The sequence below is a fragment of the Pseudorca crassidens genome, chromosome 16 (genome assembly GCF_039906515.1).
Source record: "Pseudorca crassidens isolate mPseCra1 chromosome 16, mPseCra1.hap1, whole genome shotgun sequence".
Taxonomy (NCBI): Eukaryota; Metazoa; Chordata; class Mammalia; order Artiodactyla; family Delphinidae; genus Pseudorca; species Pseudorca crassidens.
The window spans coordinates 11,797,542-11,812,507 of NC_090311.1; the positions used below are offsets into that span (position 1 = coordinate 11,797,542).

The following is a 14,966-nucleotide window of genomic DNA, read 5'->3' on the forward strand; positions in this document are numbered from 1 at the left end:
TCAAGGCTCAAAAGGGGTCCAAAGACAGCCAGGGCGACAGTGTCCTCCATGGCAAAGGCCTCTGTGCTGGGCATCACACGTGTCCCCCTGAATCTTCCAGGAGAACCCGCACCCCGCACCGTACAGGTGTTACCCCACTGTACACACGAAGCCACTAAGGCTCAGGGTTAAGTGGCCGCTCAAACTCACACAGATTGTCAGGAAGGGGTTGTTTGAGCCCAGAGCCCTATTCATTGTCCCACTAAGCCAGGCAGGTGAAGGCGGACTGGTCGGGTCTCGGGTCCTAGACTGGGACTCCAGGTCCTGAGGCCATCCTGCCGTGCTGGTGAGCACTTCTAACATGTGGCTCCGTGAAGGCTGGACAGCCAGAAGAGGCCCTCTCTGTGGAGCCCACATCCGAGTTGTGGCCTCTGTCAGGTAAAACCTGCCAGGTGGAGGTGCCCCCTCTGATCTGGGTGCCAGCACCCACTCAGGCCCCTCGCCCCACTCCTGCATGGTACCTTGTGGCAGGAACACTTCTGGAGCCGTCTGCTGGCTCTGCGATCAGAAGCCCATCAACCTGGAAAGGGCTCAGGTGGTCTCCTTAGACCCTGCCCCCTGGAGCTGGGCCAGGGCAGGTCGGGTGGTCAACATGGGGGCCAGCATTGGGTGGGGCTGAACCGTCCACCTGAGGAAAGGTTAACTCAAAGACTGAAGCAGCACGTCCTGGCATCTTGGGGGCAGCTGGCATTGGCAGAAGAAATAGAACAGCTCAGCAGAAGGGAAGAAGTGCAGCCGTATTTTCATTAAGGAATTTATTTCTCTTAAAAAAACAACAACAGTGGTTCGATCTAGATACAGCAGCACTGTGACATATCGAGGGAACATACAAAGATTCAAGAGCAGCAGGAGAACAGAAGCCGTTATCCTCGGGAATGACTCCAGAATGGAACTATTTTTACTCATCAATGTTAAAATTTCCCTGAAAAAAAAATAGCAACCTTTGGATACTAGAAGGATTGTTATTTTAACACTAATTATTTTAACAGCCACTAAGCTCTTCTAATTGAGAACATTTGCTTTTGATCTATTACAAAAATGACTTAGTGATGGACCAGGGAAAGACATCTAGATTCTTCTTTTGGGGAGTGTCTTTCCCTCCTAAGGAGAGCTAGTGTTTCAAAGGTTTTAGCCACTGTCCACAGCACAAGCCTTTAAAGTTAGACCAGACGAGGTACCTGCACCTGAGCAGGGTCTGACCCCTACACGTTGGAGCTTCAAAAGCTGGGCTGGTTGGTCCTAAAAGTAGGTACAGAAGGTGCCTAGGGGGACGAGGTGTCACCATGTGGTCTGTTGTGATCAGAAAGCGAGCTCTCTGCCGTTCGTGACTCACAGCTCTGCGCTTGGAAATGCACAAAGATTTCACACTCTTTCCATAGAAAGGCTAAAAAGTTAGGAGGTCCTACCTCAGAGTGTGGAGCTAGAGAACAGGAGACAACCAGAGGGGTTGCCCATGGATACGCAAGCACACAGCAGCCCCAGAGGAGAGCTGGGTGTCACCCCGACTGGCGTTTCCTCTTCATCTCGGGGGACTTGGTGGTCCGCAAGGCCGCTGTTCCCTTCGGCAAGGCCTGGGCTACCAGGCTCAAGGAGGCTGCAGTGCTCCCTCTGTATTGAGGTCTGGGTCAGCAGTTTGCATGAGAAAGTTAGTGGGAAAAGTCTGGGGGAAAGGGCAGGGGTGTAGAAGGATAGGGGGAAGCTTCCACGGAGGGCTGGGCTCCTTGACCCCTGGCCTCTCGGAGGCCAGGCCCTCAGCATCACCAAGGATTGCTAGATTCAAGGGCAGGCAGCCGCATCTCACTTGTGCTTTCAATGCCAAGGCCACGTCCACATACGTGTCCCCAGAACTCACTGCCATTTGCCCCCGTGGGCTGCCTGAGAAGCGTGCATACCCCAGGCCACACCGCTTGCTTCCGTGCTGCATGGCCTCCAAGACTGAGCGCTCCCCTTTGTTAAGAGCAGTGCATTTCGGGCAACAAGCCCTCCTGGGGCGGCTCAAGACAGGGCAGCCCTTAGCTACTGTGCAAGTCAGCCGCCCTCGCGAGAAGCCTCGTGGTTTAAAGAGCGATGTTCCCGGCCTAGAAAGATCAGAGGATGAGTTGATGTGGGAGGTGGTGCCATCCTCCGTGAAGGTGGGGTTGGGTCTTTGTGATCTTGTGGGTGATAATCATGGGAGCCGCCCAGGGGGCTTGAGAAACACTCACAGGTCATGGTGATCACGGCAGAGACCACCCCCGTTTCACTGGGGACAGCGGCTTGGCTCCGGAACAGGGGAAGCAGAGGTGCTTCTGCAAGACCCTGCGTCTCACCTCAAAGGCACGAAGTCAGAGAAGGTCCGGTGAGAAAAACGTCATGCTTGGAGGAAGAAAGTCTCTTCCGTGAAGAGTTCAAATGCAGTAAAAAGATTTAAATCCACTGGCTGCCCAAATAGGCCTCCTCCTGGACAGGTAGATGGTGGGAAGGTTTGTTTTTTTTTTTAAGTTAAAAAATCTTTTTAAAAACGCAGCCATAGAAAACAAGCTGGAGTAGAGGTTGGCGGCGGGGCGGGGGGTCCAGGGACAGGACCTGTGGCAACTGGGGACCCAGAGGGGAGGGGGCTGGCTTTCAGGCACTGTTCCAAATGAAGACGCCCCTTCTCTGTACAAAGCAATGGACCGAAAGGAAAAGGAGGATTGCAAAGGCCAGTGACTCTGACCCTGTACACTTTGGGGCGCTCAGGGGACAGGTGGCGAGGGTGAAGGAAGACTCCCGTTATCCTGAGAGCCACGCAAAGTCCTGTGCTTCTGTGCTCTCACGATGTAGAAACACACTGAGCAGATGTATGTTTTCTTTCTTGCTTCTTGATGATTCTCTACCGCAAACGGACAGTGCGTTGGCTTTGAGGTGTAAAGAGACTGGTTGCTCCCCACCAGTCCGTTTGGAAAGGTTTGAGTTGCTGTGAATCGGGCAAAATGAATGAAATTTCTGGACAGGAGGGTGGTGGCGTGGACTACTGACTGTCCCAGGAAGATGACTGTCCTTTTCATTGAGGAGGGTCAGTAAGAGCGTGAGGATCTTAAAATACTGGTCAAAGAGCTTTCCACTTCCTCAGCAAACACTGAACACGGCTGTTTGTATTAATCTTGTACTCAGCTCCAGAGAGGTAACGGAAGCAGCCTCGGAGACGAGAGCTGGTCTTGAAGAAAATAATACTGCACGTTAAAGGGATCTAAGGGAGGCCCAACTGTTTCTTTTCTTCTCTTTCCTTGTAAAATGACCTCAAAATGGTCAGTTGCAACGGTCAGGCCTCTGTCTAGCCTCAGGACCCAATGGCAAAGTTTGGGGAAGGAGCATGGAAATTGGGACACAGGCTGACACGCTGGCTTCTCTCTCCTCCCTAAAAGCTCAGGCTCCAAAGTTGCCTGGTCACCTAGAGAAATAAGTTTGGGAGGATCACATCAAAAGCCCCACCGATGGCCTAAGGCAGTGGTTCTCACACTCCAGGGTGCATCAGAATGACCTGGCGTGCTTTATAGAGATACAGATTCCTGGGCCCTACTCCCAGGGAATCCCATTCCGTAGGTTTGGGGTGGAGCCCAGAATCTGTATTTTAACAGGAGATGCTGCTGCAGGAAGTGCAGGGCCCGCGCCGGGAGAAACCCTGGCAGCTGCCCAGTGGCTGAGACCAGGTCTGACTGAGGGTGACCTGGCAAGCAGGGGAGCCGGGAATTCAACTGTTCACCCCGTCCCGGAGGGGAGGCAAAGGCAGCTTTGCTCCCTGTCACCTTGTGAAGGCGGCAGGGGGGAGGCTGGCCGCTCCCTGGGGCTGGAGAGCCCTGCTCAAAGGGCCTGGGGGCTGCCTTTAGAGACCCTGGTCTGGCAAAGCCACCAAGTTCTCCTGGGGCTACTTGTGCCTGGAGCTTTGAGATGCCCGATGAGAGCTTGCCTCTGCTTCACCTCTCCCGGAAGGGACAGTGAGTTTTTCTTGAGCTTCTGTGGGTGGCCCGGCCTCTCCCATTTGCTTGGAGAGCCAACCTCAGGCATCCATGCCACCTGAGCCAATGAATCTGCGGGGCCCCAGGAAGCTCTCAAGGCCCTATGACCCCGTAAACACTCAAGGGACATGCCCAGAGATCCTGGAGAGCCACCTTCTCCTCTACAAGCCCAAGACCTCCGCTCCCTGATGTTTCTATGGGCTGTAAGCATTTGGGACTCTTGGGGTTCCATGACTACTCCTCATCGTTGCTATGCGTCTCTTAAAACTAGAATAAAACAATCCCCAAATGCAAGCCTCTTGAAAACATACTGGCTTTAGCAGTCAGAACCTACTCAGAAAGAAAGAGGCCTAGACACCCTTGAGCTGAAGACCCTCAGCTCCACGTACCGGCCGCCTTCCAGAAGGAAGAGGAGGCCAAGGCCAAAGCAACAGTGGCATCGTGTGCCCCCAAAGGAAAAGTGCACATCTTGACGGAGTTGGGCCCAGGCAACTCCATGGACCCCAACGGAAGACATCCTGGCTGGGGGTGAAGTCCCAGTCGGTCTTTGAGCATTTAATTCAGAGAGTTACAAGCCAACAGAACGGTGATACCAATGCGAGGGAGGGAAAGGTTATAGAGATGGATACACTCAATCCTTTAAAGGTGAAATGGGAATCATTTTCTACATTTAATAAAAACATTTTCTCATTTGAGGCTCTGGAAGTCTTGAGTCACATTTTTTTTTTTTACACCCTTCCCCGCCCGCCACCCCTCTAAAATGTCTTAAAACACATGGCTTAACAGTGGCTGCACAGAAAATATACACCCTCAAAGTCTGACTTTCATTTAAATACAAATATACAAAATGTAAACTGAAACAATAGAGAAATTTACAAAACTTTTCTTTAAAAATAATAAAGACAAAATTCAGTTCTAGTTATGACGCTGTTAAAACACGTGCAAGTTGTATCCAATTGGATTTCTATTGCAATGTTCGACAGAGACACAGCCAATCCACCTTGGCTTGAGGGCCGCCTCCGAACACAGACCTGAGTGGAAATCTCTTTGAGGAACCTGGAGGCTCCCCATCTCGGGGCTGGACGGCCTCCTTCCCCGGCTCCTGGAGGGCTCCCCCGCCTGCCCGCCAGGGCGGAAGCTCCACCGGTCACAAGTCCGCTTCTAAGGAGGAGGGTCTAGGCTGGTCCCACCGTGGGCTTCAGGCCAGAGCTGCAGCTAGCTGCTTCCGGTGGAGTTTGAACTGACATGGTTTGAATTTATGTGATGGTTAAAACTGGTCTTGGAACTGGCTGAACTCTTGGAATTGTTCTGATGCTGGGAGGGGGGTGAGCAGGGAGGAGAGAAAGAGGGAGAGAGAAGGTCAGTCATCGCAGAGTCGAGCCCTGGGGACCTTGCATCACAGGGGCCTCTGAATCTGAACTGGAGGGGAGCTCAGCTGACCGGCTCCCCGCCTTGCTTTCTGCGGCCTTCTGTTCTCCCCCTGCAGACCCAGGTCCGGAGGCCACCCCTTGGGGCAGAGGGCTTTACCTGATTAACAGACGCCCAAGGCAGAGAGGAGGTGGTCCCTCCTATAATATCTATCTACATGGTTAGGCCTGCAGGCCCAGAGTTAGGCTGCCGGGTTCGAATCCTAAATCCGCCACTGCTTAGCTGAGTGACCTTGAGAAAGTGTCTGACTCCCTTGGTTGCCTGGCCCGTGATGTGGGTTAGGAGCCACTTCTGCGCAGGGCTGTTGGGAGACGGAAACAAGGCTGTGTGTGCAAAGGGCTCTAGCAGGTGCCCGGCTTGGGAACCACGAGCTGCTCGCCCTCAGTATCTCTGGCACCCTCTTGGCACCCCCATAGGCGCGGGCCCCTCATGTCGCAGAAGAGAGCTGGCGTGTCTGCTCCCTTGGTGGCAGTCGTGGTGCCAGGCACTGTGCTGAGGTCACTGTCCTCCACCTCACTCACCCTGGGCAGCCGGCATCTCCATCCTGATTTTTCATGTGGGCAAACAGAGGCTGGGGCGGGGGTTGGGTTCAATACGCTGCCACCCAACCGAGAAGGGTCAGGGCTGGATTTGAACCTGGGCCGTGAGCTTCCACAGCAAACGCTTGTCCCAGGATCCCGGGCCGTCCTGGGGGGCTTGGCCACTTCGGGGGTGGAGGTCTTTTCTTTCTGGAACTTCAATTTTACTTAATGGAAGCATTTGAAAATTTTATATATATATATATATATATTTTTTTTTTTTTTTTTTTTGCGGTACGCGGGCCTCTCACTGTTGTGGCCTCTCCCGTTGCGGAGCACAGGCTCCAGACGCGCTGGCTCAGCGGCCATGGCTCACGGACCCAGCCGCTCTGCGGTATGTGGGATCTTCCCGGACTGGGGCATGAACCCGCGTCCCCTGCATCGGCAGGCGGACTCTCAACCACTGCGCCACCAGGAAAGCCCGAAAATTATATTTTTATAGTAGATGGATATGAGTATATTATGGAATAGGAGGTGAAACTCACATGAAGTTTTTAGATAAAACCGCAAACTCAGGCCTCAGTCTGCATTTTCTCTCAGTGTGCCTGATCCGTGCTGCCCGCCCTGTTAGCCCAGATCCTCCGCAAGGGCTCACTCACTGGCTGTGTGACCTTGAGCAAGTCCCTTAACTCCTCTCAGCCTCAGTTTCCTCATCTGTGAAATGGGCTAATGGGAGCACATCCTGGGCTCACACTTCACTAAGATGCCCCAAAGGAGGGATGCAGTGTTGCTTGCTGATGCATCTTAAGTCCTCAGGTAACAGTCTAGCATGGAGTAGGTGCTCAATACATATTGGTGGAATGAGTAGTTGAATGAAGGCCTGGGGTTTTGTGAAGATTAAATAAGAGACGCCTTCAAAAAGCACCCAGCACAGTGCCTGGCCCACAGTGGAGTGCCACGAACAGCCACCTCTTCCCTGTTATCTAAGCAGGAGGGAGCTGGGATGCCCGGGGCCTGGGTACAGAGCTGCTGCTACTCCCTTGGGGGGAGGAGGAAAGTAAGGAACCAGGGGCCTCCCAGGCCTCAGGATGGGGCCCTGCCTTCTTGAAGGGCCAGGCCAGGAGGCGGCACTATTGTGGCCATCTTCTTGGTGGCAGGGATGAGGTTAGGGGTCTCTCACTCTAGAAAGCCTGCCGGGTCCTTCCTGGGACATTTCTCCCACGTGGCCCACAGCAACCCTTGATCCAGGGACAGGCTCTGAGGGAAGAATACCTTTTCCTGAGGGCCAAAGTCTCCTCTGGCTGCCAGCTGCAGGGCACAGCATCAAACTACGGGAGCCATGAGGTTCTTTGGGGATCAGCACCAGATCCCCCTGTTCTTTGTCAAATCTTTACCTACATAACTTGCGTCGTCTTTACAATGGCTCTCGACTAGGGGCGTTTTGTCCCCAGGGCCATTAGGCAGCATCTGGAGACATTTTTTTTGGGGGTGGTGGTACGCGGCCTCTCACTGTTGTGGCCTCTCCCGTTGCGGAGCACAGGCTCTGGACGCGCAGGCTCGGTGGCCATGGCTCACGGGCCCAGCCGATCTGCGGCATGTGGGATCTTCCCGGACCGGGGCACGAACCCATGTCCCCTGCATCGGCAGGCGGACTCTCAACCACTGCGCCACCAGGGAAGTCCTGAGACATTTTTGATTGACACACGGCAGTGGGTGCTACTGCCATCTACTGGGCGGAGGCTAGGGATGCTGCTAAGTTCCCTCAACGCATAAGTCCCCGTGACAATGAATTAACCCAAAGCATCAGCAGCACCGAGGCTGAGGAACCCTGACGACCGGTTAACTTTGGGCTGGCCCTGCCCCTTCTGCTCTGGGGACCCCATCAGCCAGTGGGTCTCAAGGCACTTCAGACAGGCTGCCTCTCCCTTCCAGGCTGCTGCTGCCCCCAGTCTCCCCAGCCTGCAAGTTGGTCTCAGTTGTCTGGAAGGCTAAGACCTGGGGGGTTCCCAGAGCTGAGGCCAGGACAGCAGGGTTGAGGTGGGAGTGAGGGTCTCACCTGACGCTTGAAGAGCCTCTGGAGCAGCCCTTTCTTCGGCGGTTCTGGAGGGTGGCTTCTGTTCAGGTCCGGCGAGAGGGTACCGTTAGGTCCAAACACATTCAGTTCCTTAAAGCACTCTGTTTCGATCATCTGGAGAAGCCGTCAAAACACGGGTGGTGTCAGGGGCTGCGCTGGTCATCTTGGGTGGACAGGAATCCCAGCAGCCCAGCCCTGGGCGACACTGCCCCGAGCCCGGTCCTGCCAGGCTCTCCGCCCGCCCTCCATCTCACAGGGCAGAGAGCCAGGCAGCAAGGCCCGCCCACCGCCTCTCCCTGACGGCCCTGCAAGCCGCCCTCTCCGAGAAGACAGTAGCCGGCCATGGAGGGCAGCGGCAGGGAAGCGCTCATCTCCCAGCCACGGGACTCACCCCCAGCGCTCCGGACCCTCCCCCTTCCAGCGCTGCAGGCCCACTGCCCCATCACTGCCATCTCACTCGAACCAGCTCGAACTTGCCCCACCTCCAGCCCCCCCGTGCCTCCCACTGCTGCCCCATTTCTCCTGTTTCCCAGCCACGCTTCTCCAGAGAGCCATTGAGACAGGCCTCCTCTTCCCGCCCAGCCAGCTCCTGACCCAGCACCACACCACGCCCCAGTCTGCCCACAGGGACGCCCACCCAGCTGTCCCTCTTCTGCCCTCGTTGCACCCTCCCCTCAGGGTGAAGCTGAGGGCCCCGCCGTGCTCACCTCGCTTTGCCAAGGGATGGGTACGGAGCCCGTGGAGAACTTGGAGTAGAAGTCGTCGTCTGTGTGGTCCAGGTTGACGCCCTTCACGGTGGAGAACTGCTCGATGTCCAGCACGTCCTTGCAGTACACGGCCCGGGGCTGGGAGGGCAGGGCGCTGGTCACCAGGAGCCCTGCCTGTGGCTCTGGTGGGCCCCAGCCAGGCCCGGAGGGTTTTGATGGAGAGCAGCGGGGGTCTCCCAGGGCCACCCCCGCTGCGGGAACCCGGGCTGCCCTTCGCTCAGAGGGGCCAAGGGGCCCCCAGCTGGGGTGAGGAGAGCTCAGGGCCCCTTCCTGCCATCACTGCCCCGCACAGTATGCAACGGGGCGATGTGCCAGGAGGACCTCCCTGGCCCTTCTCGCATCGGAGGCCCGTCAGGGGTGGTAGGTCAGCACACAGGCTCGGCAGCCACACAGACCTGGGCTGGGGTCCCAGCTGTAGTGCTTAGGTGCTCTGTTAAAGTTACATATCCCCTGGAGGCCTCAGTTTCCTCACCTGCAAAATGGGGCAGTCGAGGCACCAGGCCACGGGGCTGTCGTCAGTGCTGCTCTGGCCCCGGCGCCGTAACCATAGTGATCTCTCTCATCTCATCCACCAAACATGCTCTGGGGCAGCCGTGCGGGGACTCACAGAGACAAACCCGCGCCCTGCCCTCTGGGGATTCTAGGTCAGTGGGGGAGGCCTCCCAGGGGCTCTGGGAGCCTGGGATTCTGGAGATGAGGACTTCATAGAGGTGATGATGCCAGGGTGGGTACAGAGAGACCCCCAGACCGGGCAACACCCTGCTACTGGAAGACGGGGGCCACCCCTTGCCCACAGGTCTCAGCCTCTGACCCGGGGCCCAGCACAGGTGTTTAGTGAAGTCGAAGGTCATAAATCAATGCACAGGCTCAGTCTAGGCTGGGGAGGCTACTTACATCTGGAATGAAGGGAGGGTCCAACATCCCGGCTTCTAAGCGCTTGAAATTCATGTTCCTGAAGAAGGGGTGTCTCTTGACCTCTGCTGCCCCTTCCTCCTGGCAGCCCAGCCTCTGCTTTGCATCTTTGGTGAGCAGCTGTGACAGGAGAGCCCCATGAGGACTTGCCCGGGGGACTTTTCCTCCTGCCCAGAGGCCCGAGGGGCAGAGGGGCTTCGGAGAGCTTGTGGTCACCTCCCTTTCACACGAGTGTCCCTGAGCCCTCCCGAACGTCCCTCCTCTCTCCTCCGCAGTGCCTGCGCTACCCCAGGTACCCAGCGGACACTGCCTGCTCAGGCCTCAATTCAGGGTGGCCTCCTGAACCACAGTGTGCTTTGTGGTCCCATGTTCCCAGCATGCTCAGATGCCCGGAACCCCCAGGAGAGCAGGAATCCTGTCTGCTTCTCCAACCCAGCATGCACTAATGTTTGTTGAATTGGTGTTAACTCTTCTGCTCCAGGTAAGCTACAAAGGGCAAGGGCTGGTCAGTGGGTTCTTTCATTCATTTACTCCGTTCATAAGTACATTGTAGACTTGTACCCAGTAGGTCCCGAGAGAGGATGCTAAGGGTCTGGCCTCAGGAAATTCATGTTCAGAGGACCCATCAAGGCAATGCAGATATGACACCATGGTGACAGAGGAACAAGAACTGGCTGCCAGCTGAGGCATCGGGAGGTGTCCTGGGGAAGGGGCGTCTGCGACAGGCTTTCAAAGGTGGGAGCAGATATCGGAGGGACCTGTGGCATCATGAGCAGGGCGGCAGGGACACTCAGGGCGTGTTTGGGGAACACCTGTCTTTGAGTCTGAGAGAAGGATGAGGGAGGTGGGTCGGGGGAAGGGGACTGGTTGGGGAGAGTGATGGACGGTCCTGAAGGGCAGGTCCAGAGGTAGGATTTTAATACAGGTGTAGTGGGGAGACAAGGATGGTTGGGGTAGAGGACTGTCCTCATCACAACCAAAAGGCAGGATGGTTAATAGGAGAGGAAGGGGCTGCAGGAGCAGAGACAGCTGGACGGGAGGAAGGTGTGAATGAAAGAGAGGAAGGGGGGAAGGGGAGGGGCAGGCCCCGGCTGAAGATGGGGCAGGGCCGCCACGTGACCGCAGGGCATCAGTCCCTCCCCACAGTCCCAGTGTCCCCACCCCACTGAGCACTGCACCATAGACGCAGCTGGAATCTACTGTCTGCTTTGAGACTAAAATCAAAGTGGGTGGTCTGCACCTTGGAGGGAGTCCAGCCCTTTCCTTTACCAATACCCTGGCGACCTCTGCATGTGCTCATTTAATCCACATTTATGGCTGCCCTGAGAGCCAGAGGGCAGGGGGGCCTCCTGGGGCCCAGAGTCTGGAGGGGAGGCTTGCTGGGACTGCCCACCCCCCCCAAAACTAAGGAATGAAAGGTGGCAGTGGGGCAAGCACCAGGTCACAGCCTTGAAGGGACTAAGCGATGAGATAGCCACTCACAATGTCACCCTTTGGTCCACCGACCACCCAAGAGTGTTTTGCCCAGTGGGCTGGTGGCTCGGAGCCTCAGCTGCTCTTCTCCTGGGGCTTTGCTCTGCTCTGAGTAATCCCAAGAGGCTGCAGACCCCAAAGCCTGCAGGGGCTGGCCAGACAGATGGCACAAGTGAGAGCAATAAGGTGAGGGGTGGGCTGGGCTGGGTGGGCCGTGCCAGGATGCCCGTCAGCTCCTGCCAGGCAGGGATGCTGGCCAGTGTCCAGGGCTTCTGCTTTTTTTGAGAAGCCAGAAAATCCAGGTTTTTACGTGAATTTGCCCCATTTAAAAATCTTGGCAAGTAACCCACTATTCACCTCTCTCTAAGACACTGTGCAGGCTGAAATAAACACCCATCTACATGCTGCCTGTCTGCAACCTGGGCATCAGGTAGAGAGTTTACACATGTAATATCAGTATAAACCAGAAGTGAGGGGGAGAGATAGTGTGAGCTGAGGTGGATGGGGCAGGCAGAGAGGGCTTCCTGGAGGAGGAAGACTAGCAATGGGCTGGAAGGACCGGAGAGACTGAGAGGGCTACAGGGCCAGTGGGGAAGAACCAGTGCTGGGACTCAGCAGGGGCCTCAGAAAGGTGGGGGCTGAGGTCTGGGCCTAGGTACGACTGGACCCAGGGGACAAGGCAATGAGATACATGCATTTCTGGACACCAGGGGCAGTGAAGAGGGTCTTGTGGCTGCCAAGATGGAATGAGGGACAGAACCTGGGGGCCAGGGACCAGCTTCCTTGCTGTTTGTAGAGAGACTTTCCTCGGCAGGTGGGGCTGGAGCTGCCCCGGGCCTCCATGGTCTCCTTACGGTCAGGCCCTGCTGTGTCCTGAGCTGGTGTCCCTTGGTGGTGGCAGCCTGGCTGCCAGACCAGATGGGCTGTGGTTAAGGGCTCAGAAGAAGCCCAAGACCAGAATTCCAAGACCCCAGGGTAAGGAGGCAGAGGAAGGCCAGAGAGCTCCAAAGGTTCTTCTAGCTGAGAGAGACAGGAGACCTTGGTTTGACACGTACACCTACGGACCCAGGTCTGCCTGGAGCCCCAGGCTCAGATGCCACCTTTCCTTCAGTGGCCACCAGGGGACAGCAGAGGAACAGCAGTGCCCCCGGTCCTGGGGCCCCAAAGCCGGGCGCCAAAGCCGATGACTGTGGGCAGGGAGGGGGCGCTCTGTGCCTCTCTGTCCTCTCAGCACATCCCATGCTGCTGCTGGACGTTTCTCAAGACCTGCTTCTCTGAATTCCCTGACCTAGGACATTTGGTGATGCTGTGACCTCCTTCTTCCCTTGTCCAGTTGGCTCCCTCTGGACAGATACCTGACTGTGACACAACTAAGTATCCTTGGCACCCCCCAGCCCCCGGCTGTCAATCATCCCTAGGACCCCACATTTCCACATACCTGCCTTTTGCTGCCCTGCTCCTCTTGCCCCCCGACCCCAGCTCTGGCTGCCGTGACTACCTGTTTTCTTGGAGGTCCCCCAGCCACAGGCTGGCCCAGGCCTGTGGTCCGGGCGTGTGTTTGCTTGTGTACACACCACACCTCCCTGTCTCTCACACATGCCAATGGCAGATCTATGGTTCCTCTTCCTTTGGAAGTGGTCAGATGGCAGCTCTAGCCCAAATCCTTCTTCCCATGCCTCTGTGACGTCAGACCGAGGCTGGTAAGAGGAAGCGGTCACCCAGCAGGCGGACGGCTCCAGGAGGGTGGCCTTCTGGGGGTGGGAACTATGCCAGATGGTTTCTGGGCCCCTAGCAGTGCAGCCTCAGGTTTTCTAGAAGTGGAAACTCTGCTACTTTTCATCAGCTCTCCGGGCCTGCCCTTCTCTGCACTCAAGCCTGGTTTACGCCCATGATTCAGATCTGAGGGTCCGCCGGCCTGTCCGCTGCTCCAGGCGCAGCGCGCTGCAGGGAGAGGAAGGGGATCTGTGGATCCCCGGTGCCCAGAGCCAAGCGCTCAGGCCCCTCCTGTCTCCGAGTGGCTGGTATAAGAGGGCAGCTGCCTGCAGTGGAGGTGCTAGCACAGCTGGGCTAGCACCAGAGGGAGGAGGGCCCTGGGGGGCACAGGTGGGCCTTGGGAGCCTACGAGCCAGGCAGGAAAGGAAGCGGGCCCACCTGGGCCGAGAGGAAGGGCCGCGGTCCAGGGGCGGACTCTCTCCAGCTCCACTTTTTTTTTTTTTTTTTGCGGTACACGGGCCTCTCACTGTTGTGGCCTCTCCCGTTGCGGAGCACAGGCTCCGGACGCGCAGGCTCAGCGGCCATGGCTCACGGGCCCAGCCGCTCCGCGGCATGTGGGACCTTCCCGGACCGGGGCATGAACCCGTGTCCCCTGCATCGGCAGGCGGACTCTCAACCACTGCGCCACCAGGGAAGCCCCCACTTTTTTTTTCTTTAAGATTTTTTTTTGATGTGGACCATTTCTGAAGTCTTCATTGAATTTGTTACAACATTGTTTCTGTTTCATGTTTTGGTTTTCTGGCCGCGAGGCATGTGGGATCCTAGCTCCCCGACCAGGGATCGAACCCGCACCCCCTGCACCGGCAGGCAAAGTCTTAACCACTGCACCGCCAGGGAAGTCCCCCAGCTCCACTTTTGATGGCTCCTGTCACTCCTTCCTCTATCTGGCTTCCAGCCCCCGAGTCTGGCCCCGTCCACCCAGCCTATGTAAAGGTCATTCCCCGAGTGCGCCCTGCCTGTGGCCAGGTCAAGTTCACTATCCATGGATGCTGTCACACAGGGCCCCAGCAAGTGTGACCAACATTCCATACAGTGGGTGGAAAACTCGAGTATAAGAAACTATCACCACCCCCCACCTGCAGGCCCTGGCCTCAAGCCAGCACCCAGGGGTCCAGAGCTGGAGAGACAGCAGGAGGCCCAAGGTCAAGGGTAGGGGCTGCCTGGATCCCTCTGTGTCTTGGGGGCGAGCCAGGATCAGCCCCTTTCTCCCCATGCTAGCTTCCCCCACAGAGCTGGACGTGAGGGTGTCTCCCATTGTCACGCAGCCCCCTCCCTTATCACAGAGCCGCCTTGCTCCACCCCAGGCTCCCTCCTGGAAGCCTTCACCGCCCGCCCCAGTCCACAGCCTGCTCCTCCAGCCTGGTGGCTTCATCGCCCACACCCTAGAGTGCCCCGATCCTGTCCCCTTCAGCCCATTTGCTGTTCTCGGCTAAGGGCCGGGAGGGGAGCCAGCACTGGACACCAGACCCGGGGCAGCGTCTGGCTCACCGGGAGCTCACCATTTTGCAGATGCACTTGGCCTCCTCGGAGAACTTGTGCGAATATACCTCCTCGGTCTCCAGGACCCGGCGGTCCACCTCCTCCCTCTTCACCTTCTCCTTGCGGCCGCGGAAGGGCGACTGGCCCTCGATCATCTCATAGATGAGGCAGCCCAGACCCCAGTAGTCGGGGCTCAGGCCGTACCTCTGGTTGTTCAGGACCTCTGGAGCTGGGGGCAGAGCAGGGAAGCGAGGAGAGGTGAGAGACAGCTGGTGGCAGGTCAGAGCCCGGGCAGACGGGGCCAGGACTGCGATGTCAACGGGGCCTCGGGACGTCCTGCAGCCAGGAGTGCTGCTGCTGCTCACAGAAGGCCTGGAGCTTGATGGCTCAGACCTCTTCCCTCTGCCAACCCTGGTCTACCAACTGCTGTAAATACCACCTCTTCCTGGGAGCCTGCCCTGGTTGCTCTTTGCTGTGCTCCCAGGACCCTGACTGTGGCTTCAGAAGCCTGACCACAGTGGATGGAAAC

General features: G+C 57.0%; 1 protein-coding gene across 5 annotated transcripts in view; it reads right to left on the reverse strand.

The window, feature by feature from the left end:
- Window positions 1–779: 779 nt before the first annotated feature.
- The window catches only part of GRK5 (G protein-coupled receptor kinase 5), a 224,604-nt gene continuing 210,417 nt past the window's right edge, over window positions 780–14,966 (reverse strand). For all 5 annotated transcript variants that reach the window (XM_067709251.1, XM_067709253.1, XM_067709252.1 and 2 more), the window contains 5 exons: window positions 14,458–14,666; window positions 9,695–9,832; window positions 8,741–8,878; window positions 8,016–8,147; window positions 780–5,327 (listed from right to left, as the gene is read on the reverse strand). In XM_067709251.1, the coding sequence (XP_067565352.1) occupies window positions 5,229–5,327; window positions 8,016–8,147; window positions 8,741–8,878; window positions 9,695–9,832; window positions 14,458–14,666 (716 nt within the window). In that variant the 3' untranslated portion in view covers window positions 780–5,228. The remainder of the gene's footprint in view (window positions 5,328–8,015; window positions 8,148–8,740; window positions 8,879–9,694; window positions 9,833–14,457; window positions 14,667–14,966) is intronic.